At 47.8% G+C, this 25,039-nt stretch overlaps 2 protein-coding genes and 1 non-coding gene across 7 annotated transcripts in view; 2 read left to right on the forward strand and 1 right to left on the reverse strand.

The window, feature by feature from the left end:
* The window catches only part of PPEF1 (protein phosphatase with EF-hand domain 1), a 124,166-nt gene extending 121,076 nt beyond the window's left edge, over window positions 1-3,090 (reverse strand). For all 5 annotated transcript variants that reach the window (XR_008552039.1, XM_037512642.2, XM_054695821.1 and 2 more), the window contains exons 1-2: window positions 2,315-3,090; window positions 1,332-1,385 (exon numbers count right to left, since the gene is read on the reverse strand). The gene's annotated coding sequence lies outside the window, so the exon portion shown is untranslated. The remainder of the gene's footprint in view (window positions 1-1,331; window positions 1,386-2,314) is intronic.
* Window positions 3,091-3,549: 459 nt separating this feature from the next.
* Window positions 3,550-3,622, forward strand: TRNAV-UAC (transfer RNA valine (anticodon UAC)). Its single transcript has one exon. It is a non-coding gene; the product is annotated as a tRNA-Val (tRNA).
* Window positions 3,623-5,258: 1,636 nt separating this feature from the next.
* On the forward strand, window positions 5,259-24,039 carry RS1 (retinoschisin 1). The gene is made up of 6 exons (XM_037513119.1): window positions 5,259-5,310; window positions 11,551-11,576; window positions 13,164-13,269; window positions 19,005-19,146; window positions 21,355-21,550; window positions 23,887-24,039. The coding sequence occupies exons 1-6, from the start codon at window positions 5,259-5,261 to the stop codon at window positions 24,037-24,039; spliced, it is 675 nt and encodes a 224-aa protein (XP_037369016.1).
* The last annotated feature ends 1,000 nt before the right edge of the window (window positions 24,040-25,039 follow it).

The raw sequence follows: 25,039 nt of genomic DNA on the forward strand, positions 1-25,039 counted from the left end.
CAGAGGGCCTCCCCTGGTGGCACAGCGGTTGAGCGCTGGGCTGCGAAGCTGCCCACAGTCTCTGCAGTGCCGGTTCGATCCCTGGCCGCCGGTGAGGGTCCCACATGGCGCACAGACCTCTCCTGCCGCCCGCTGCTCCCCTCAGCAGTGTACTTCGGTTCTTCTGCCTGTTGTGCTCCCCGTTCTGGCTCTGGTGAATTCCCTCACCCTCCCACGCTTCTGACTGTACCCAGTGCTTGTGTAAATAAATAAATAAATCTTTAAAAAAAAATAAAATAACCACAGAATTTGAGATGGGTAAAAAGAGAGATGAATGTACCCAATTATGATAAGGTAGGTGGGCAAAAAGCAACAGCCCTTCCAGTGGGCTACTTTCAAATGTTTTGAACATGATGAGCTGCAAAAGGGGAAAAAATAAGATGAGCTCCACAATACTAAGGAATGACTCACTTCTCTTAGTAAATCTTGAGTGAGTACTCACCAAAAGAGAGAGGATAATTATTTCTAAATAAAATCAGGTAAGCTGAGCTTCCCAAGTCAGCTCAGTGTGTGGGGCTATGGTTTCTTTGGTTGAGTTACTCCTCATCAGAGAAGCCAACTATTGAGGAAGGCACAGTAAACATCTGAGAAATCAGAGCACTCAAAAAGTTTCAGTGACCTCTAGTTTTAATTTACTAGTTTATGTATTTGTCTTATAATTGTTCAAATGCTTGTGGGCACACCTAAGGGTTGACGGGCCTCATAGATCTGACTGAACAGACCAAAATGTCAGGCAGAATTGGGGCCATCTGAGGCACTATTCATGACACTGGTGGTTTCAAAGTGAAAGTCATCAACAATTCTTTCTGGCAGGTTCTTGGTTCCTGCTTTTGAAGATTTCACTGAAAAATTACAAAAGATAGGGCCTCCCTGGTGGCACAAGGGGTTAAGCACAGCACTATGAAGCTGTCCGCAGCCTCTGCAGCATGAGTTCAATCCCCAGCCGCCCAGGGAGCTACCCACATGGCGCGGCAGACCTCTCCTGTCTCGCCTGCTGCTCCCCTCAGCAGTGTTTTTCAGTCAGCCTGCCTGTTCTGTTCCCCGCTCTGTCTCTGGTGAAGCCTCTCACCCCTGCACCTCTGCAATGTACCCCAGTTCTTGTATGCATAAATAAATCTTTAAAAAAAAATTACAGAAGATAAAACGTTAACTATTTCCTCACTGTCATGAAGACAAAATATTACACGGGACCAGCAACACTCTCATGGGAACAACACAGAGCCTTTGGGGTCATGGGTCTCCAAAAGTCACTTAGATATAAGACTGAGTATGAACCCAGCCCTGCCACTCACCAGCAAATTAGTCTCAGTCAAGGCATTCAAACTCTTAGGCTTCCACTTCTTCACCTGAAAAATGGAGATAGTAATAGGCTACCTCTTTGGAATGTATGTGAAAATGCTTTGTAAACCATATGGCACTTGACTAGTGAAAGCGATAGTGACTATACCTTGAGGGCAGCAGGGAAGGGGAACAAGTCTCACTCTTCGTCAGAATGGAAAAAAGGTACAGGAGTGTGTTTTGCTAAAGGCAAAAACCTGTGCTGCATGCATCAGAGGCACACCAGCTTCTTTTCTACCTGGAGTTACCTGTGGAAACGTAGCCAAGGCTTGACTTGGCAAAAACACCCTTACAAGAAGAGCAGACTGAAAGCTGGAAGGAGAGCCAAGCCTTCCCTAGAGACACAAAGCAAACCCAACTGGTGAGTACAACTGGAGGCCTAATTCCTGACAGTCTTATCTTGAACTGACGGGGGTTTGGAAACATATTTTTATTGGCCTTCCCAGGGGTTACTGGGGCTCACCAACTACAGAAAACACAGAGAGTTCATGAATTCACCCTCTGGCTGGTGGCAGTCCACTCCAGATCGTCTGGTGGCTCACAATCTAAGCATCGAGTACTCAACAGGCCTCTTGAAATGTATCAACAGAAAGGCGTTCTGGAGGGGCCCCCTGATGAATATTTCTGGGAGGTATGAGGACATGGAAAACCTGGTACTAGAAAACCCAAGCACTAGCTGCCTCTACTTCTCTGGAAAAACGTACTTGACAGATAACAGCTTCCACATTCTCACCTGGAAAGTGTGGATAACTCGTAGACCCAGAGGGGAAGCACGGGTGTCTCGTCCAAATTACCAGTCTCACGAAGGAGAAAGGACACTAAGGCTTGGGAGGTGAGTTGCCAGTTCAAGAGCACAAAGCTAGTGAGTGGCCAAGACAGGACCAGAATCCTGACAGTGTGCCCCACCCCACCCCAGATGAGCGCACCTTCCACCCACCTGTTTCTTCCAGGTGCCTGGCTGAAGGGGCTGCTTTCAGTCTTGTTACTCCAGCATCCTGCCAGCCTCGGAGGAGATGCCAGGGGAAAGACAGCTGCAGGCTTCAAGCGTCATGTCCAACTGGGCGCTTAACGATGCTCCCCCAATGGTTTCAAGTGGGTTTTGAAGCTTAAGGGCAGCGGAGCCGGCCTGGAAAGGTGAAGCCGCACCCAGAAGCTCCCGGGAAGGCACGTGGCTCTGATCATGAAAGCCAAGAAGGGAGACCACACGAGGGTCCTTGGTAAGGGAGGTCCCAGGGGCTAGTTCTGGAGGCCGAGCAGCAGGCCCCTGTGCGGACACCTTCGCGGCCCGAATTCTTGGTCACTTTTGAACAGGGGACCTGCAACTCGCCCTTTGCACGGGGCCCCTCAAATCTTGTGGCGGGTCGTGCTTCACTCACTCACTCTCCCCGGCCATAAAGAGCCACCTGTCTACCCCACCGTCCCTAACCCCACCCCAGGCCCAGGCCCGAAAAAGCCCTCCACGAAAGCCCGCCACTTTTCGCCCCTCTCAGGCTTGGGGAGGGGAAGAGGGGAAGAATGCTCTGGAAAACGCCAGGGGAGCAGTCAGGGCCACATTCTCCGGCAAGAGGCGACTGACCACCGGCCTTGTGGCAACCGTGGCGAAATAGACGCCAACACGACAACGACCCCACAGCAGGCCCGCTGACCCCTCGCGGCCTGAAGCCCTCCCTGCTCGGAAGGGCGCTTCCTGCCCGCCCTGCTCGGGACTCCAGGCTCCCCGCCGCGGCCGCGGCGGCAGGTCACTAGGGGCGACCAGGCTCAGCGCGCCCGGCGAAGGGGGCGCGGGGGTGACCGGGGGAAGCGCGTCTCCCTCCCAGGCGCAGGGAAGCTGCCAGCAGGGGCCGTTCAAAGGTCCGCTTCCGCCGGCCAGTCAGCCTCGCCGACGCGCCGACTGAGGGAAAGTTTGGGAACCGGTGATTAGCGGAGCGGCGTCCTCCCCTAGGAGGGTGACCCGGGCCGGGCTCCCCACTGGGCTCAGGAGCGACGCGTTAGGTCAGCAGGGGCTGCAAGCCGCCCAACGCCAGGCGCCCCTCACTCCCCGCGAGCACCGCGCCTCGCCGCGCGCGGGGCGGCCACGGCGGGGGTGGGGCTACGCTGAGGGGGCGGGGCTTCAGAGACGCTATTGCTGACAGAGAACTTTGAATAAAATCACTACGCAGCTCCCAACGCGAGGGTTCCATAGTGTAGTGGTTATCACGTCTGCTTTACACGCAGAAGGTCCTGGGTTCGAGCCCCAGTGGAACCATAGCTGGCAAGTTGTGTTTTCATTTTCCCCTGTCCCTTTACCATCAGGGTACACAGTGAAAAGCAATGACAGGTTTTATTTCTCCTTAAAAAAAATAGATCAATATATGACAGATACCATCTCCTTCCCGCAGGTGCAATGCCATGAGAAATCACCAGAGTCCGACAAGCATTGTAATGCAAGGATTCAACTGGGCCCCACCTGGCCCCAACTCCTACCTCTCCTCTCATACTGGTGCTCTCAGAAACGAACCCGACCTCCTCCAGCTAAAGTTTGGTAGGACTGCAAATTGAATTGTTAAAGGTTTCTTATTAGTGGCTTAATTTTTCGTTAAACCCTAAAATACAAAACACAGGGGCGGGATAGAAAACCTAATATAACCACATATGGTAAAAGCAGAAATGATATGATAAACACACAGCCGGTAGAGGAGGTTACCAGGGCTCTGTAGCAGCTTGGCATGGCCCTGCCTCTAGAATGGCTGCCTGAAAAACAAAGACTAAGCACTACTCTCACTTTTTGGAGACCTGAGGGCTGAAGCAAGATACTGGTGGCCAAAAACTAAAAAGGAAAGGGGAAATTCAGTATTTTTCTCTGCATTTTCCCACACCATTCTGCTCATAGTTATACATTTGCACCCTTAACTAACTTAAATATAACACATGACTGTCCCTGTTACTACAATTACTTCATTAACTTGATCTTTTTTTAAAAACCATCTTAACTGTTTTTTAACACTACAGTTCAGTGATGTTAAGCATATTCACGTTGCTGTGAAAGAGATCTCCAGTACTTTTTCATCTTGCAAAACCGAAGTTCTATACTCAGTAAACAACTCCCCTCCGCACATCAACTTGTCTTAATGGCTGTATATTAATAATAGCTAATGATGTCAATCATTGTCCTAATTATTTTATTTATTTATAATATTCTATGTATATTTAAGCCTGGAAATAACTATGAAATAGACATTATTATCACCATTTTATAGATGAGAAAATTGAGACCCAGACACCTTAAGTCACTTGCCCAGGATCATGTAACTGGGATTTGCACCCAATCTGGTTTGAGAATCTGTGCTTTTAATACTACTTGCTGCATTGAACCCCCTAAGCTTGACTATGTAGATTGTTTCAAATTTTTTGTTATTATAAGTGACATGACAATATACATCTTTGTGTGCACTGTTCCTCCCACCCAGACTTAGTATTTTACTGAATGAATAGGTATGACCATGATGTCATGTTGCTTTCTAAGATGGGAATCCATGTCATTTCATAGAATTCCACAATGTTAGCGCTTATTTGGCAGGAAATTGTTCAAGGTCACCCCCTAGAAAACAATGGCAGAGAAAGGATTAGCATTTGGTCCTTCTAATTTTAATTTCTATTTCCCTGCACTGCTTCACTTACATTTAAAGACAGAATAAAGCCATATCTTTCTTTGGTAAATCGATCTCAGTTGACAGTAGCTTCTTCTCTGAGACTTCCTTATTGAGGCAGCTAAATATGTGGGGTAACTTGGTGGGGCTCAGCCAAAGCCCTAAGAATAAGATGCTTAATGAGGCCAGTGCTCAAGTTAAGCTTCTGCTCCTGGGGAAGCTCTTCACTTCTCTAAGGCCAAGGACAAAGGGAGAATGCCACCCAAGATAGAAGGCCTCCTGGTTTTACTGCTGTTTGGCTATGAAGGTATGTACTGCCCAACCATTAGCATTCATTAAATACTTAATAACACAATTGAATTGATAATATTGCAATCCAAATTAATAATAAATGCAACCCAAATAATTAAAATACTACCAATTAGCAAGGCATGTTAATTAATGCATGGATGTCATTAATGAACAACAGCTGTCTGTGTGGATATTGTCTCTTTGTGTTGTCATTGGCTTTCTGGGTCTGCGAGGAGCCTCCTAAAGTACAATGAATGCTTAAAATAGGATAGAAGGAAAGAAGGGTCTTGGGAATTATATAAATAGCTATAAATTACAGCAGTGAATAAGTGTGGCATTTCTTGAACATTTTTAGAAATCAAAGTTAGAGTGATTGTAGAATTGAATCTTCCAAGTCAGGACACTATTGGGAGGGGAAAAGGATGCTATTAATAATTCTCCTGGGATAACAGGTGTTTAAACCAGGACTGCCCCAGGCAAATCTGGATGTGGGGTTACCCTAGTTTAAATATGGATTAACATAACAAACGAGTACCACTGAACTCTAATAGAAAGCATAATCCAACTGAGAAGTAAGAAACCCCTGAAGACTCAATACACTTTAGTCATTTTAAAATTTCTGGGTATGGCCCTGGCGGGAATGATATGCTTAACTATAGAAAACTTAAAGGCAAATCTCTAAAATGTCATCCAATGCAACTCTCAAATTCTCTCTCAATCTTTGAAATAATTGTCCTTTATTCCTCTTTCATCTCTCAACGATATGACCCATAACTAAGAATCCCTTTTTAGGTTCATTCTGGACATTAGAAATAAATTGGCTGGATGTCTTTGTTGTAGTCACCGTATGTTTATATGCGTTACAGGAAGTAAATAAGGGAGTCGAGAAGGAAGAGGCCTCTCAGCTCTGCAAGTGGCCTAGCAGACATTCTCTCTACCCTCTCATTGTATTTCATTGATAGAGTATCACTTCAGTGAGTCCACAATCTCCTGACTTTGATTATCTAGTCACATTTCTCAGTATTTGGAAAGGCCTGTAAAAATATAATCCCAAGGTCATTTTGCAAACACAAATATATTTCTAAGTAGGAATCATTTAGACTCTCTCTTCCCCTTTGCAAATAAGAATCAGCAACTTGCCCCAGAAACTCTCAATACTTTAAGATGCTTGGGGGGTTTGTTGTTTTCCCTTTACTCTTTGTACTTTCCTCAGCAAGAAAATCTAAACAGAGTCTTTAAACTTAAATCTGGATACCTGGATTCTCATATATGACTGAGATCTCCTCTATGACTCAGCTCTCTCTTCTTGATAATCAGCGTTGAGATCCATCCATCCATCCATCCATCCATCCATCCATCCATCCATCTATCCATTCATTCACTTGTCGGTTTGTTCCAGAACCCATCCCTGAGTACCTGCTGCAATGGGCCAAATGTGTAACAACTTGACATGCAGGGCAGATCCTTGCAGCCTTCACAGCGCTGAGTCACAACCCTTCTCTGTGCCCCCCCCATAAAAGTTTACCAACACATTTTTAAACTAGACCTGACCCATCAGGGGATACATGTAATCAAAGACACACTGTAGGAGGCAGGGAGCATGGGACTCTTTCCTGTTCTATAGCTTACCAATCTTTGTGCATGGCCATGAAGCACCAGAAATGTCCACAAAGACCAGAGAATCCCATCTGCCCAGGTAGAATGGAATGTAGCCAAGGTGTAGGCTTGGGAATCTTAAATTCTCTTACTCACCTAACTCGGGCCCTGCACCCTCCTGTGGCAGGAAAGTAGCCAGCTGCAAGTGGCCAGGGCTCTACCTGGCGCTAGAGCCACGCTCCAGGAGACACAAACACAAAGACAGGACACGATCGCTGCACTCAGTCAGTTCACAGTCCAGATGGAGAAATAACCCCCACGGGAAAAAAAAAGATGCATTCACAGCCCAAGTGGGAACCTGACAACAAAGGTTCTTTGTCTAATTTACTTTGTTGTTTTGTTCCCTGGTGGTGGTGGCTCCTCATTACAGTGAAATAAGGTAAATGGATTGCCTTCTCTAATGCGCTGGATGAAAGTTCGTTTGGGAATGCACAAATCATCACAATAGAGCACTGCTGATGTCCTGTAACCGAGGCAGGCTTCTATTTATCTTATGTCGGAATGTGGGATTCAATGCCAGTGATGATTTCAAGAACATTTATCTTATTAAATTGCATCAGTCCATTACATGGTCAGGGTTATTATACATATATTTTAAAAGATCCCTCACCCTCATATTATAGTGAGTGTGTTCTCTCTGCCGATATGTCAACCATCAAGGACAGCGATTTTTTTCTGCAGCAGCTTTATTGAGATGTGATTTACATACCATTAAATTCACCCGTCTAAAACGTGCAATTCATTTTTTGTATGTTTACAGACTTGCGGAGCACACAATTTCATTTCAGAACATTTTCATCACCCCCCAAAACCTCACAGACATGAAGCACTCACTCCCCATTTCTCTCTCCCCCAGTCTCCGGCAGCCACCTGTCTACTTTCTGTCTGAATAAATCTGCCTCTTCTGGACATTTCGCCTAAATGGAATCACACAACATACGGTCTTTTGTCTTTCACTTAGCATATGTTTTTGAGGTTCATCTGTGCTGAAGCATGTACCGCTAACAGAATTACCCATGGATATGCCTGTCACCGAAAATAGTAACACTTTCACACCAGAAGCAATTCCCTTCTCTCTTCTTCAAGAGAAGGACATTATCCCGGCCTGCCGTTTTTCTGCTGCATGTTATTCTTGTTTCTCAAGTAGATTGGAAGCTGGTTACCAAGAGGTTTTTATCATTCATAATTTTATGCTTTTTCTCCTCAGCTTCATCTGTTTCCATGGGAAGGAAAGCTCTGTATTTGGTCACATACAGTCAAAGAGACTAAAATAATCTTTCCTCGGTGTGTCTGATGCACTTCACTCTTCGGCTTGCATTTTGAGAAATAAGCATGCCTTGAATTTTCTTGCAGTGATAAAAAGGGTTTCCCCAGAGACTGGCACCTTTGGGTCAAAGGGCAGAACGACTCCACATTGCCTAAGTCTAGATTCGGTGGGTGATAGTAGACACCTCAGGCTGTAGGTGGGAACCCCCAGCTGGTGGAGGAAGCATGAAAACAATCCCAGTAGGGAGAAAAATCTGCAGCCACAGAATTGAAACTTTTTACATTGTTCTCTTTAAAAGTGGACCTGTTTTCTTTTGCTCCCTCCAACCATGTTATTTTCTGGTATTATGAGATGTTGTAGTCGAACATGCTTTTGCTTTTGTCCGCCAGCTTTTGGGTGATTAAATCGTTGGGGGGACTAGCGCAGCCGCGTTGCTGCTCCCTTGGTGACAGCTTTTTCTGTAAAATGCTTGTTGTTCTCAGTCTTTCTGCTCGTTTCCATAAGGATCTGGTGCCCCAGAACCCCAGGCTGCCGACAAACGCTTTCTGGGGAAGGGAGCCGAGGAGGGAAAAAAACACCAGAAATCTGTTCAACACCGGATTGAACGCAGTCGGGGGCTCTGAGACCAGCGCTTCCTCGTAGGTCTCCTCCCCGCTGGCAGGCAGCGGCTGAACCTGCCTCCTTTTCCTTTTTTGCCTTCAGTGTTGTTTCTGCCAAATGCAGAACCAGTCCAGGGCCCACTCTCGGATCTGGGCAATACAAAAGCAACCAGAGGGGTCCCGAGCCTCATTTGAACCCTGGCTTTGCTCAGTTGCAGCTACGTAGACCCTCTTGGACGGCAGCACCGTGTCTGGGACATACGCTTCGGTTATTCAGGTTACGCTGTCAGAGACTGACATCCCTTACCTCTGGTCCCCCCCAAAAGACTCTGGCACACTTGATATTTGCCCAACAGACCAGGTCTTTCTGCATTTCAGCCTTCCCCGGTTTCTCTTAAAGATGGGAGTGGAGCCCAGTGCTTCCTGGATTGAGCCCCGCCCCCCCAAATAAGAAAGATGATAATTTCTCGTCACTTTGCAGTTCTTGGGAATAGCTGCGGGACTGAGCCCATGGGGTCACATATGTGTTAGCTGCAAGGAGCGCAGTGTACCACCCAGGCTACCTGGGCTTTCTCTTGAGTTCTAGAAGATTCCAGCCACCTATGCACTCCACCTCAACACTTGGTTGTCCCACAGGCCTCATAAAGGGAACATCTCCATTCAATCCACCCCCCAAATACTTGCTCCACCCCTGTCTGTGTGGGGTCCTGGCACAGACATTATACTAACGTAGTCTCCTATCAGGATGGTACATCCCAACCTTGCTACACAAGAGTCAGTTCGCCCATAGCAAGTAAACAAGGAGCATCTAGGAATGAATAATCAGTGGACAAGGACGCAGGGGAGACAGCACTTTGGTGACCACTGCTGGTGGTGAGGGGCATGGGGTGGCACTGAATCTGCCCCAGCTAAAAGAGAGCACCCCAGATTCTGAGCACAGCCTACACATACCCCAGGGAATACTCACCATGTGCATCGTCCGGTGGTCTGTCTTCTCCTGGGCCCTTGGGTCCCTTATAAGCAGAGTGCAAGGCATCCATCTCAGAAGGCCTGCGCTCCGCTGAAGTGCCAGGCTCACAGTGGGCACACATCAGTGGTTGACAGAACGACTCCCTATTTGTTTTTAAAATGAAGGCCCAATTTGAAATAGATAGGGTTTATAATTATGATGAAAAAGATGGGACCATCCCGACTCTCTAAAACAATCTGAAAGCTTTTCTTGTCAGTTTCAATTTTTAGATAGGAAAGTGGTTCAGGAAGGATTTTGATTTCCTACTTTCTCCACTTAGGTTTTGTTTGAGATTTTTACAATAGGCATGTGTTGCTCTCATAGTCAGAAATGAAATGAAGGTGTTTGTTTTGTTGAAAATGGGGCTTTGAACCAATGATCTCTGGTGGAAGCTTCTGTGTGGTCCAGTACAGGAGCCACCAGCCACATGGGGCTATTAAGCACTTGAAGCGTGGATGGTGCAACTGAGGAATGAAATTTTAATTCTATTAATTTTAACTAATGGGAATTCAAATAGCCTCATGGGACTAGGGGCTGCTGCACTGGGCAGAACAATCTAATCAGTTTAGATTAATATACACAAATTCTTTTCCTATTAAATTGTGTGTTCATTCTCTTTATTGGTACTTCTATAAAGATAGTTTCTGGGCCTCCCTGGTGGCGCAGCGGGTTGAGCGCAGCGCTGTGAAGCTGTCCGCAGCCTCTGCAGCACGGGTTCAATTCCCAGCCAGCCAGGGAGATTCCCACATGGCATGGCAGACCTCTCCTGTGTTACCTGCTTCTCCCCTCAGCAGTGTATTTCGGTTGTCTGCCTGCTCCCCACTCTGTCTCTGGTGAATCCTCTCACCCCCCCCCCCCGCCGTGCACCGCTGGCCTGTACCCCAGCTCTTGTATAAAAATAAATAAATCTTAAAAAAAATTTTTTAAACATAGTTTCTATGTAAGTTTTGTGTTAAATTTTGCACACTTTTAAATTTCTCACGTTATTTACATGCTATTTATAACTATATCTCCTATCTATTGTGGACAAAACTAAAACATTTTCCAAACTACCATCCAAAATAACCTAAATGTGGGCCTCCCCTGGTGGCGCAGCAGCTGAGCGCTGGGCTGTGAGGCTGCCCGCAGCCTCTGCAGCGCCGGTTCGTTCCTGGCCGCCGGCGAGGGTCCCACCAAAAAATAAATAAATAAATAAATAAATAATAACCTACATGTACTAAAGGAGGGGGTCAGAGGCTCAACTCCTGAGTAGCTCATTTGGCAGATATAAGGGGGGATATCCGGATGATGGTGATGATGATGATGATGATGGAGAGTTAATAAGTAAAAAGCTCACACTATTAATGTTAAGTGGAAAAGGAAGTCATAAACTTAGAACCTTATTTAGATAGTAGGTTCTCAAATATGTTTTTAAAGGAAGGTAAAAAAACTGAAAATATTGTTAAGTGTTGCCTGGGTGATAAGAAATATAGGTGCTTTTCCTTCCCCTTTATTATAATAATGTAATTTCCAAAATTCTATCATGAACAAAGCTAATAATTCTCCTTATCTTTCTGTTTCTCCTTATTATTTCGAGTTTCTCCGCATCTGCAGGGGTTATCCTGGTAGATATCTAATTACCTTTACCTCTTCCAGAAGGGGCTTTGTTAACTTTTATGAGTCATTTTGTTGAATTTCTCTTTCTTTTTTAAACTTAATTTCTCTCTTCTCTGTCCTTCTGTTCAGCCACTCTGGGATTATCGTCCACTGAGGTATGTTACACTGAGAAGGCTGGCATTGACATGGATGATGTTTTTGAAGATTATCTTAATCAAAAATAATGTACAGACACACCTTGGAGATATTAGGGATGTGGTTTCCAGACTATCCCCAGTGAAACAAGTATCACAATAAAGGGAATATCACAATAAATAAATCATATGAATTTTTTTGTTTTCCAGTGCACAGAAAACTTATGCTTACACTATATCATAGTGTATTAGTGTGCAATTATATTGTGTCTAAGAAACCCATGTACAGACTTTAATTTAAAATACTGTATTACTGGGCCTCCTTGGTGGTGGAGGCAGTTAAGCACCGCACTGTGAAGCTGTCCGCAGCCTCTGCAGCATGGGTTCGATCCCGGCCAGCCGGGGAGAAACCCACATGGCACAGCAGACCTCTCCTGTCTCACCCACTGCTCCCCTCAGCAGTGTATTTCGTCAGTCTGTCTGCTCTGTTCCTCGCTCTGTCTCTGGTGAATCCTCTCACCCTCCCACACATCTGGCCTGTACCCTGGTTCTTGTATAAATAAATAAATCTTTTTAAAAAAATACTGTATTACTAAAAAAAAAGATCAGAATCATCATCTGTGCCCTTCAGTGAGTCTTTTTTTTTTTTTTTTAAGATTTATTTTTATTTATTTATACAAGCACTGGGTACAGTCAGAAGTGCGGGAGGGTGAGAGTTCACCAGAGCCAGAGCGGGGAGCAGAGCAGGCAGAAGGACCGAGGTACACTGCTGGGGGGAGCAGCGGGCGGCAGGAGGGGTCTGCGCGCCATGTGGGACCCTCCTCCGGTGGCCGGGGAGCAGCCGGGGATCGAACCGGCACTGCAGAGGCTGCGGGCAGCCCCACAACCCAGCGCTCAACCGCTGCGCCACCGGGGAAGCCCCCTTCAGTGAGTCTTAATCTTTTTGTTGGTGGAGAGTCCTGTGAAAAACACATCTGCAAAGCCTAATAAAGTGAAGCACAATAAAACGAGGTATGCCGGTGCAGGATTATCACATATTTAAAAAATGTATTTTTTTTCTAAAGATTTATGTATTTATGCATACAAGAGCTGGGGTACAGGCCTGAGGTGTGGGGGGTAAGAGGATCACCAGAAACAGAGTGGGGGACAGAATAGGCAGATTGAGGGGCCTCCCTGGTGGCGCAAGTGTTAACACGCAACCTATGAAGCTATCTGCAGCCACTGCAGCATGAGTTCGATCCCTGGCCAGGGAGCTACCCACAGGGTGCAACAGACCTCTCCTGGCTCACCCACTGCTCCCCTCACCTCAGCAGTGTATTTCAGTAAATCCTCCTGTTCTGCTCCCCACTGTGTCTCTGGTGAATCCTTTCACTCCCCCCCCCACAATTCTGGCCTGCACCCCAGCTCTTGTATGCATTAAAAAAAAAAAAAGACAAGGGCCCACTTTGTGCCAAGGCCAGGTTGATAATTCAGTTCTGCTGCAGCCAGAGACAAGTCATGAACGAGCAAGGTCCTCGAGCGCCAGTTTTCCCTGTGATGTTGGCCATAGTTGACCACAGTTGACTTTAACTAGACTTTTCTGATGCCTTCCCCTCCGGCTCCCTGCAGGATGAGGGCGAAGATCTGTGGTACCACAAAGCATGCAAGTGTGACTGCCCAGGCAGTGCCAGCACCTTGTGGTCTGCTGGCACCACCACCTTAAGCTGCATACCGGGTGAGTGTCCCTTCTCCCTGGAGCACCAGATCCTTGGGGTGTCCTATTTCTCTTCCTTCCGACCTGACCAAATCACAGCCCTTGAAGGAAGCCTTTACTCTGGGGGTGCGCCACTTGGCTTCTGAGCCTCTTGTCTCACTGCACCGATGTCACTGCTTAGCGACAGCTTCACGGCTCTGGACTTTGCTGGGGTGAGATGGGAAGATGGGCCCTGCTTCCAGTGAAAGACATTCATGAGATTTATTGAAAATAAATCTGTGGTAGGAGGCAGGGAGTCCTGAGAGGAGTACAGGTGTTTTTTGGGTTTGTGTTTTTTTTTTTTTTTTCCAGAGTTGGAATCCTGGCTGCATCAGTTTTTAACTCTGGGATGGCAACTGCATCCTTTTTCTGTCCCAGGGAGGGGATGGAGGGAGCACTGCAGTGCCTGGCTGTCGATGGTGCACCGGCCACTGCGCACTGCCCCACACTCCAGCCCGCGTGGCGCCAGGGCCAGGGCCAGGACTCTGCTCTCCCTCCTTGACAAAGTGACTCTCCTTCAGCCTGGGGCCTGGGCTGATTAAATGGCGCAGAAAGCCCCCTGCCCGCAGACCCAAAATGGACAAGTCACTTGAGTAAAAGTGAACCTTTGTTGTGTTAAGTCTCTTTAATGTTAAGGCCTAGCTGTTCTGCAGCATGACGCAGCCTTCAGTGATGAATACAGTAAATAAGTGCCGCCCTGCAGGCCCCAAGGCCTCAACCCTCCCATCCCACAGCTGTAGTGTAAAGGCAGCCATATGTCGTATGTCCGTGCGATGGCATGGCTGGCTGCTACCCGGACTGTCTCATCAAAGCAGGTGGCGGATGCACAGTTTGCCCAAGGCCCACAGCATGCCCGCCCCTGCTCTAAGGAGCTATTATGTGGAGTAAATCGGATGAGGCAATAAAGCTTCTTGGATTGTACCAGGCAAACAGTCGCATCCTTTTCTTCCTGCCTCTTAGAGCTCACACTCTGACTTTCAGAGCATGGGACGGCCCAGCAAATATTTGCAAAGCTCAGTCCTCTCCAGGGCTCAGAGGTGATTTGCATGAAACCTCTGTGCCACCCCACCCCCCACCCCCAGGGTGCTGATGGCGCCCAGCGAAGTCATTCATTTTACACAATCTCCTAACAATAGCTCCAGGAGAGCCAGGTTTGCAAGTCTGCACCAGAACTTCTCTTCATTATTTCTTTGAATTTGCATTAAAATAGCAAATTTCCGGGAACAGAGGGAGCCTCTGTTTTCTCATTTACTGAAGGGGTAGGAAACCCTTTCTGAACTGAGCCTTCTGGAAGGGAGCAGTGGCTGCGGTGGTGAGGAAGCAGTCAGGGCTGTTTCGCTGGCTGGACTTTACCCACAGGAAGTGCCACCGCACTCCATGGCATTGGCTCCTGCCGCCTTTGGTGCTGGCACGCTCTCCCGGTCAGTACTGCAGCAGCCTTCTTGACAATCCATCTAGCATTCATTTCGCCCCCACTTTCATCACAGGCGGTTATGTGCCAGGCACTAATGGGGAGACAAACAAAGCAAAGGCATCCTCTCCACCCTAGAGGAGTTTACAATTCCCTAGGAAAGGGGTCTCCTCCCTGCAGGAGGCCTGCTGGCCTTCCCTTCCAAAGATGCTCTTTCTGAGAAATAAAGAGATTCCGTATGCAGATTGGCTTCCCTGGCCGAAAGATGGTGAAGCCAAAGAGTCCTTGAGGGTCCCTCAAGCTCTGTGCCCCACGCAGTTGCCATCAACTTGAAATTCTGAAATCAAAAATTCCTTACCTTCAGTTGCTGTCCCCCACTGGTGTTTGCTTTCATGGTTGCTGTTTTAACACAGGTGTTTCCAGGAAGGAAAAAAATCACAACCTTAGTGTTAAATGGTTGACTCATTAGTGTTGATTGATTTTTCCATGAAAGAAATGATTCAGGGCAGCAGGACTAGGCACAATCTTCCAGAAGCCCTTGTCCATCGTGCCTCAGATCTTCATCTGAACAGCAAGGATGCTTCTTGGTCTCTCTGGAACCTGAGATTCAGCGTTGCCAGCAGAGCCTACCTTAAGAGAGAAAGAGAGAGAGCCTGACGCGCAGGACAAGAGGGTCTCTCCAAGCTGCCAGGACTCGCTCCCAGACTCACACTGATCTTTACTGCCAGGGACCCCCGACTAGCAGGAGGGGACCAGATGCATTATGGCTCCCTGATCTTTGGCCTAACGCTGTTAAAAATACTAAAAGATCTGTCTTTTTTTTCACAATTGAACCAAGATTACTTCACCACTCTGAGAAGGGGATATAGGGTAGGGAACGTATTGTTACGGAGCAGCCCTGATATAAAACGGGGTGCCTGGCTGTGAGTCCTCACCTGCGCGCTTACAAGGGACTTATGAATACTCCACTGCAGACACACACAAAAGGTTAATAAAAGGTTTATTTACAAGGGAAAAGGAATTGAGGAAATGTACAACTCAGGGAGAAAATAGGGAAATAAAGTCTTTAATGTGTCCTACCCGATCTGCCGACCTGGAAACCCAAAGGCACCCTCAGAGCTGGCCGCCAAAATGGGGAATCCCCCAAAGCCCACGTGTCTGGCTTTATACCAACCTGGCTGCTTAACCCCACCCTCAGGTCCCAGGCACCTTCCCTTTGGTGGGGATGGGATTTGGAGTTCCCAGTGTCTTTGGCTTTGGCTTGGGGTGGGGGTGGAGTCCACAAAGCCTGTATGGAATTAGCTTTAGGACAGCCTTTTCCCCCTAACAGTATCAGAAATCCAATGATTTACTAATGCTTTATTTTTTTTACTAGATTTTGCATTCTATATTATATTCAAGTTTATACTCTATTCTTGTTTGAATATTATTCTGTACTCTAGTATATTGTCACACATATTCAAGTCTAATATATGTGCGTAAAATATTCACATCTTCCCTGGGTCAAAGCACCAGGTTTCTGAGTTAGAGGCCGAGTAGCTATAAGTGCCAGTGCCTGGCTGGGGCAGGCTTGGGGCTTGGATGTTGAAGGCCTGGGTTTTGGACCTATGGGGTGAGAAGTCTCTTTGGGTCACCTCGATAGAACTGTTTGCCTGGAAAATATTCAGGGTGCAGTGGGATGAGGATGAGGTTTGGGGCCTGGGAGTCAGCCATAGACTCCCACATGACGGCTGAAGTCATGGGAACGGTTTGCTCATGGCCTCCCCTGGGGAGTGTGAGCAGGACCCACTTCTGGACAAGCCGTTGCAGGCCTCTCAGGTTATTGCCACCTGCCAGGTCGTGGCAGGTCCACCCCACTCTTAAGGGTTAGCCTGGCTAATTGGGAAGAACTGGCAAAAGAGAGACAAGGAGAAAGAGCAAAATGTCAAGAATAAAAGCCATGAGGAGAGATGGCTACAGAAGCTTCCTCCCCTCCTGCCCTCTCCTCCAAGCTGGGGCCCTGGAGCAAGAAAAGGGAAGTGGGGGGCTGGAGGGTTAGAATTTAAAAGTGAACACCAAGGGCCCAGTTGAAATCCAGCTCTCCGCTAACACTGCAGCCTGTCCCTTTGCCAGGCCGGGCTTGCCTTTCTGGAGGGGAGTTGAGGAGGTGGGAGAACGCCTAAGGCCATGGGGGAAAGCTCCCCCACCCCCAACCCTCCCACCGACAAAATACCTTCCCCAGCAAAGCGCACTGAAAGTGTTCTTGTTCAGAACCCAGCTGTTTGGGGGGTAGAATCCTAAAAACTGCATTCTTAGCCAGTCCCTCCACCTCCCACCCCCCACCCCACCCCACGATCCAGTCCCACAAAGCGGGAGGGAGTAGTCCCTGAAGCGCTCCAGGAACTGACCTGACTTTAAAGGCCCCTATTGCCTAGGTTACTGGATAAACTACAAATGCATTGTACTCACCTCCAACCCCAATGAGCTGCCGCTACTGGGGGAAGTTGAACTGATTCCTCCGGTACATTGGGCAGAATGAGCCCAGTCCCCCTGACCGGTGACCTGAAGCTGTCCTCTTCTGCCTCTGGGAACAGGGCACTACTGTCCCTACAGGCATTCTAGAACCGCAGGATGACACTCAAGTCCTGTGTGCTTCGTTCAGTTTTACTGGCTTCTTCAGTCTCTATAAAGATCTCAACACTCATTTTACTGTTTTAGATGACAGTGCCCCAAGTAAAGGAGTTAGGTTCTTCCATCTGAACTCAGCTTTACACACAGAAAAAAAAAAAAAGATAATATGATTTATCATACTTGAAGTTTATCATTCACAATTGGAGAAGTTGGACACTGTATTTGCATAAGTTTATCAGTTGTTTTCTACAGAGATTCAGCTAGCAACTGCTTTTAGTTATAAATACAAGACCCTCTAAATAGTGGCTCATTGAATTAGGAGTTTTATTTGGACTCACATGGGAAATAGACCAGGGACAGGGAATTGTGTAAGGATATCAGGGCTGAGGCTTCTGTAGCTTTCTTGGCCTTACCCATATGGTGCAAAATAGCTACCATTGCACCAGCCATCAGGTCTTCCTTCCTGACATCAGGAAGAAAGAGGGGGCAAACAAACTTGGTCAGAATTCCAGGAGACATCCTTTTATATCTCAGTGGTCAGAAATTTTGTCCTATGTTCATTTCTAACTGCAAGAGAAACTGAGAAGATTGTTTCGTTTTTCTTTTTAAGCTGGCTACACGATTGGCCTCAACAAAATTAGAGTTTTTTAGTCAAAAAGAAGGGGAGAATGGATACTGGGTTGGCATTTGGCAGTCTTGGACCAGGTGACCCAACACCATGTCTAATGTGAGAGGAAATACATGAGAGACGGCAGACAATTAACATATGAGAACCAGCTTGCAACATTCTTTTTTGGAAAAAGCCGGTCCTTTCCATTGTTCCTTATTCAGCAGTCACTCAGGCACATTTTTTTTTTTTTTAATTAGACTTGTGAGAAAACTGCAATTTACAAGTGGGAAGTCAGTCTCAATATGTAATTGCCATTCTTGCCTCTCACCATTGTTTTGTTCCTATAATTGGCATCATCGGCTGCCAGAGGACAATCAGGGGCCCTGATGACATCACCCAGGGTGGCTAAACCTCGGTTAATGAGGACAGTAAAGAACATGCACTGAGGTGTGAGATTGCACTGAAAACCTCTGGATTTTTAGGTCTCTACATCTGTGGAGGAGGCCCTAGCCCTCCCCCATGAGGTTGCCATAGAATCGCTTCCCTCTGCTTTCACAAAGGCTGTGAGTCTCTATGGCAATCTCTTCCCTTTATCTTCACTCTTTTCTTGAATGAGCAGCGAACAGGCTGAAGACCCAGCTCTGCCCATTGTGTGCCAAGCTGACAAGTAAAACATTCTCCACCTTCCAAGGCGCACATGAAATGGCTTATTTTGGCTCATCCTTTCGGTCAGCTTGTATTCGTGGGTTTTTTTTTTTTTAACGCATAAGTCTTGTTTTTTTTTAAAGCTTTATTTATTTATGCATACAAGAACTGGGGTACAGGCCAGAGATGTGGGGGGTGAAAGGACTCACCAGAGACAGAGTGGGGGACAGAACAGGTGGACTGACTTAAATACACTGCTGAGGGGAGCAGCGGGCAAGTCAGGAGAGGTTTGCTGTGCCATATGGTTTCCTCCCTGGCCAGCTGGGGATTGAACTCATGCTGCAGGGCTGCAGACAGCTTCATAGGTTGCGTTTTAGCCCCTTGCGCCACCAGGGAGGCCCTGTTCGTGGGTTTTAATGTGCATTATCTTTCCTTTCACAGAATGCCCATATCATAAGCCCCTGGGTTTCGAATCAGGAGAGGTTACACCCGACCAGATCACCTGTTCCAACGTTGGGCAGTACGTGGGCTGGTATTCCTCGTGGACCGCCAGCAAGGCCAGGCTTAACAGTCAAGGCTTCGGGTAAGTAGAGCAGGCAGTTCAGGTGACTTTTTTTCCCATGTGATTTGAAAAATCAGGTTTCTTTAACAAATGGACAACACAGAATGGATTTACTTATTAAATATATATTGCCTGAGTGCCTTCCACCTGCCAAGGACTGTGGGTACAGCAGCGAGCAAGGAGGATGAGACGTTGGCCTTCACACAGCACAGTTTAGAGGGGGAAACAGTATAAGCCTTAATCACACAACCCATCATTTGGTATGTATGACAAGTGCTTTGGAGGAGACAGAGAAGGAAGAGACTGGGTGCATTTGAAGCACCAGGGAAGGCTTTCTAAGGAAGTTTCCTCAAGAGCATGGATAGGAACCAGGAGAGCAGGCCATCAAGGTTAGAGCTCCAGTGAGCTAAGGCTGGCGAGGTAAGCAGAAGTCAGGTCATGCAGGGCCTTGTAAGTCGTATTAAGGATTGTGCTCCTTAGTTTAGGTACATTGGGAGGAAACTGGAAGTGCATTAGTTAGAATACAGGTCTGTGCTGCTATCACTAAGAGCTCCAAAGTATGGGTTTAAGCAACGTAGAAGTATATTTCTGGCTCATCCAAGTTTTATTAGGCAGTCTAGGGTTGTTTTGGCAGCTGGGTGTTATCAGGGGCCCAGACTCTTCCTACCTTGTTGTTCTGTCATCCTTAATACGAAGCATCCATATTGGGACCCAAGATGGCTGCACTAGCTTCCACCATCACATCCGTGTTCTAGTCAGTCAGGAGAAAGGAAAAGCAGAGTGCACACTTCCCCTTTAAGATACCAACAAAATCCTATCGGCCACTTCTGCCCACATCCCAATCACTAGAATTTGGTCTTAACAAGACTGTTAAGCCGGGCCTTGCCCGGCGGTCCACTTAGCTGCAAGGGAGTTAGGAAATATGATCTTACCTGGGTGGCCATTTATCTGCCCAAAATAAATTACTAAAGGAAGACCAGAAGAGGATATTGGGAAACAATTGTCAGACTCTTCCAGATGAAGATTTAAAGTTGGGAAGTATCACAATCGGTTTTGTGTTTTAAGAAAAAAATTGTGACTCCTGTGGGGATCGCTGTTTAGCGGGGCAGGCAAAATCCAGGGAAACTAGTCAAGCGATGGGAGCACTCCAGGCAAGAGTTGATGGTGATGTGGGCTGGGGCAGTGACAGTGAAATGGAGACAAGTGAGTGAATTTGAAAAACACTGGGGATGGAGCAATAAATGAATTGGCTGTTTGAGGTGAAAGAGAGAAAGCCCTCAGGTGGCTGGTGCTCAGATAGCTGGCATGAACACCAGGGAGGCTGGGGCAGCACTTGAAGGGATGGCAACTGGAAGGAGAGTTGGATGGGGATAATAAGGAGCTCGCTTTTGGACATGTTTCCTTTGAGAAGCTGTAAGGTATCCAGGAGAAGTTGGCTAGCCAGCAGCTGATTCTCAGGATTTGGAATCTAGAAAGGTCTGGAATGGAAGTAAAAAGTCAGGAGCCATCCAAGAAGCACGTCTGGAACTAAAAAAGAAGGCAGCCAAAGAATGGGTTCCAGGAAGCTACTTAATATGCAAAAATAAACCTCCAAACAAACAAAAGCACAAAAAACGAAAACACCCCAGGGCAAGTTTATAATTTTCCACAATTTGTGAGGGACATAGCTAGAAGGAAAAAAAAAAATCAATTCGTTCAATGCCTGGTTGGCTTTCAAACTGTCAGAAGCCCTTCCAGAGCCACTTGGTTCCGTCTGCTCATGGCAGACACTCCCTGCAAGCCACGGGGGACGGCGCCCCCAGCAGACACAGGTATGTGCGAGGAGGGTGAAATTCCAGGGAAAAAAGACTCATGGAGAAAAGCACCCACAGAGCTGGATGGAAAGGGGAGGGGCCCAGCAGGTGCACCTCCTCGCGGATCCTCAGGCTTTGAAGAAGACACGCGCCACCACACAGCAGAGCGGACGGGGCTGCACGCTCTCGAACACATGAGTCGAATCCGGTAACTTTTCTCTGGGCAGCAGAGGGCCGGGAGGGAGGACGATACCGGTGTAACAAGCCGGCTCCTTCTTGGAGATAAGGTTCTGGGTGCTTAACAGATTGCAGCCCAGACCGCCTGGGCTTTGTGGAGGCTCTTCAGGCTCTGACCTCCCCTCAAAAGACAGCGCCTCCCAGCGTTGTGGGATGCTCCCAGGGAAAGGCTCGTGGTGATTGTCTGTGTCCCCGGCAGGTGCGCTTGGCTGTCCAAGTTCCAGGACAGCAGCCAGTGGTTACAGATAGATCTGAAGGAGGTGAAGGTGATTTCGGGGATCCTCACCCAGGGGCGCTGTGACATCGATGAGTGGATGACCAAGTACAGTGTGCAGTACAGAACTGATGAGAGCCTGAACTGGGTTTACTATAAGGACCAGACTGGAAACAACCGCGTAAGTTGGGCTTACCCCAAACCACGTTCAGCGCCCACTCTCGGGGACTCCCCCTCTGTCCCTGCCCCATGCCGCTGCCACCACCCTCTGTCAGAGCACCGACCCCACAGCATGGTGAGTGGTCTGTGCTCCCCCCACAACACGATCCACTCTCTGACAGTGAGGCAGGTGCCTTTTCTGGCTGTATGCCCGGAGCCTAGCGCGGTTTGAGATGGAGTGCCACTCGTGAGCGCCCAGGGAATCTTCTCTGAATTCTCGTATCAGCGTAGAGTTGCTTGAACATCAAGACAGGCCACTGGCGCAGCAGTTGAGCGCTGGGTTGCGAAGCTGCCCGCGGCCTCTGCGGCGCCAGTTCGATCCCCGGCTGCTCCCCGGCCGCCGGAGGAGGGTCCCACATGGCGCGCAGACCTCTCCTGCCGCCCGCTGCTCCCCTCAGCAGTGTACTTCGGTCCTTCTGCCTGCTCTGCTCCCCGCTCTGGCTCTGGTGAATTCTCTCACCCTCCCGCGCTTCTGGCTGTACCCAGTGCTTGCATAAACAAACAAACAAACAAATAAATAAAACATGCCTCTATAAAAAAAAAAAAAAAAGACAGGCCACTGGGACTATCCCAGACCCACTGGACCGTTGCACGCTTCACTGCAGGACTCTCACTAGGCCCGGCTTCTTTGCCGTAAACTGAACATAGTGGACTCTTGACTACACACACACACACCACACACACACACACACACACACACAATCAATATTCCCTCTCTGTGTACATATATGGCTAAAATGTATATTTGCAATGAATTAAAAATTCATGTTTTTAAAAAGTTAACTCCTTTTGCCTGAGAGTAAGGACGTCCGCGGCTAATTTGGACACTTCACCTGGTTAAATAGATATGCGCAGCTGCAGACCAGAAGGCTTTGTCCTCACAGATAACAATTTGTACAGCAAGACATTCATGGCTGATGTTTCAGGGAATTTGAACGCAATGGGAAAAATCAATTTGATACTTGGGCATTTTGTTTCATTTTTGTTCTTATTATTAGGCTTTTCAAAAAGATACGAGAATTCTTTTTCATGCTGTCTGTGTTTCTGAAGGTCTTGGTGCTTCTTTGCAAAGAGGCACTCCACTCTGGCACTTGTGCAATCCGGAGCCTGTTTCATCCTCCCTCTTCAGCGGGCTCTGCACTTGAATAGGTTCAAGGGCAAACGGCTTAGCAAAGGGATGCGAGGTGTTGTCACTGGAAAAAGGCAAGGTCTAGGCCGCTGAGGTCCTTCTTGTTTTGTGGATGGGTGAGGCCATGCGGCAGCATCATCCCAGAAGGAAAGGAAATGATCCAGTGTCACTGGGCAAAGCGTGACGATTCTGGAAAAAGTGCAAAGAATGATATCTTTGGGAATACAGTTAAACGTCCACAGACACTGCATCACACGTGTTGCGTCCTGAAAAACACCAAAGCACATGGTTTTGGTTTCTGCTCTGGGCACTGTCCTCTCCCTTCCAGAAACTTCCCCCTGGTTTCTATGTCTTTCTCCTTAAAAAAAAAAAATTCTTACACACTTAAGCTTTGGCTCGTAACTTCAGGGTTAGCTCACGAGATTGGATTTGAGCCCCACTTTGGATAACTTTGGACTATGGAAGATTCCTCTTGTGTCATGGGGTCCTTTCCAAAATTTCTTTTTTTTTAAAAAAAGATTTATTTATTTATTTTATACACGAACTGGGGTACAGGTCAGAAGCATGGGAGGGTGAGAGAATCCACCAGAGCCAGAGCGGGGAGCAGAGCAGGCAGAAGGACCGAAGTACACTGCTGAGGGGAGCAGCGGGCGGCAGGAGAGGTCTGCGCGCCATGTGGGTTCTCCCTGGCCGGCGGGGAATCGAACCGGTGCTGCAAAGTCTGCAGACAGCTTTGCAGTGCGGTGCTCAACCGCTGTGCCACTGGGGAGGCCCTTCAAAGTTTCTTATCAAAACTTTGGGATTAAAACTCCCTAACAAAAAGGATTAAAACACTAAATGGATGATAAGAACCAAGAGGTGTTTTCCATGCATGCCATCCAACAGAACTTTCTGTGATGATGGAAATGTCAATGTTCTGCACGTTCCAAAATAGGGCTAGTGTGACTGAGGAAGTGAATTGTTATCTCATTTTCATTCACTTAAATTTAAATAGCCACATGTGGCTAGCGCTGCCATACTGGACAGTGTAACTCCAAACGACCCACTAGGAGAAGCCCGAGGCACATAAGTGCTAACAATCCCTCAAGGTCAGATTTGGGGTGGGGGCGGGGAGGGGGGGCATCTGCCTGTTCCCTGATGGGCTGACGGGACCTGCTCCTTCTCTCTAGATCTTCTACGGAAACTCAGACCGAACGTCCACAGTCCAGAACCTGCTGCGGCCCCCCATCATTTCGCGCTTCATCCGGCTGATCCCCCTGGGCTGGCACGTCCGCATTGCAATCCGGATGGAGCTGCTGGAGTGTGTCAGCAAGTGTGCCTGATGCAGCCCCTCAGTGGGGAGGCTGCGGGGTGCTGGTGGGTGGGGCCGGGAGGGGACCCTGACACCCTAGAGAGGCACACGGGGCTGTATTTTACAAGCTCTTTTCAACACAGAGCTGGGTGGCATCTTTTTTTCCCTACTTCTTTTAAGATCTAGTTTCCAATTTCAATGAAAGAAAAATGACCATCTTTCCCACTCCGGGCTAAAGAAAATAAGAACAAAGAAAATGTCCCTAAAAACAGCTTTTTAGGGACAAAAGCTTCGGTAGCAGGAGTAATTTGCTGCTCTCAGGTGTTTGTTTTTTTTCTCTTTTTCTTTTTGTCTTAAGGACACCATGAAAGGTGCAATCCCGGGGGAACACAAAGCCGACTGATAACACGAAAATTCTTTTGTTTTACCACATTCAAAGCAGGAACATGCGTTTCATAAAGCCTCACTTTGAACGCAAAGGAGGAAGCAGCCTGAAGTTTCTCTTAGCGATGTTTCCCCGGGACTTTACAGCGCCAGCTACGCAGTGGAAGGTTTCAGGGTGACCAGGTTGTGGAGAGGGGTAGGGTGGAGGGGAGCCCATGTCCTGGCCTCCTCTGTGCTGAGCTTTCCCCGCCATGCAGAGAGGGTTTGGGGGTCCGGAGCCCTCATTATCCAAGTCTGCGGTCACTACAGGAAAGCAGGGGACAGGCTGCACATGGAAGTAGTAAAATGTTCCTCTATTTAGGAGTCGCAGTGACCAGAACACACTGGAAATTCCTTCACCCAGGGCTACCACTTGCCAACAAGCTCAATACATTTTGGAAATCGCTGGCCCAGGAGCTCTCACTGGCTACTCAGAGACCAGGCAGCAGCTGACACATGTTTGCAGGAAGTGTCAGGACCTACATCCCAAGAAGGGAGTTGGGGCTACTCCCCTGGTAAGCCCAGCTTTCCAAACTCTGACCCCTTGACCTGCAACAGGCACGCCTGCTCCTGAGGCTGAAACCTTCTTGGAAAGGGCCAGGCCTGCA

Source organism: Talpa occidentalis, unplaced genomic scaffold (assembly GCF_014898055.3).
Source record: "Talpa occidentalis isolate TD23 unplaced genomic scaffold, MPIMG_talOcc4v2.1 talOcc4.15, whole genome shotgun sequence".
Lineage (NCBI taxonomy): Eukaryota > Metazoa > Chordata > Mammalia > Eulipotyphla > Talpidae > Talpa > Talpa occidentalis.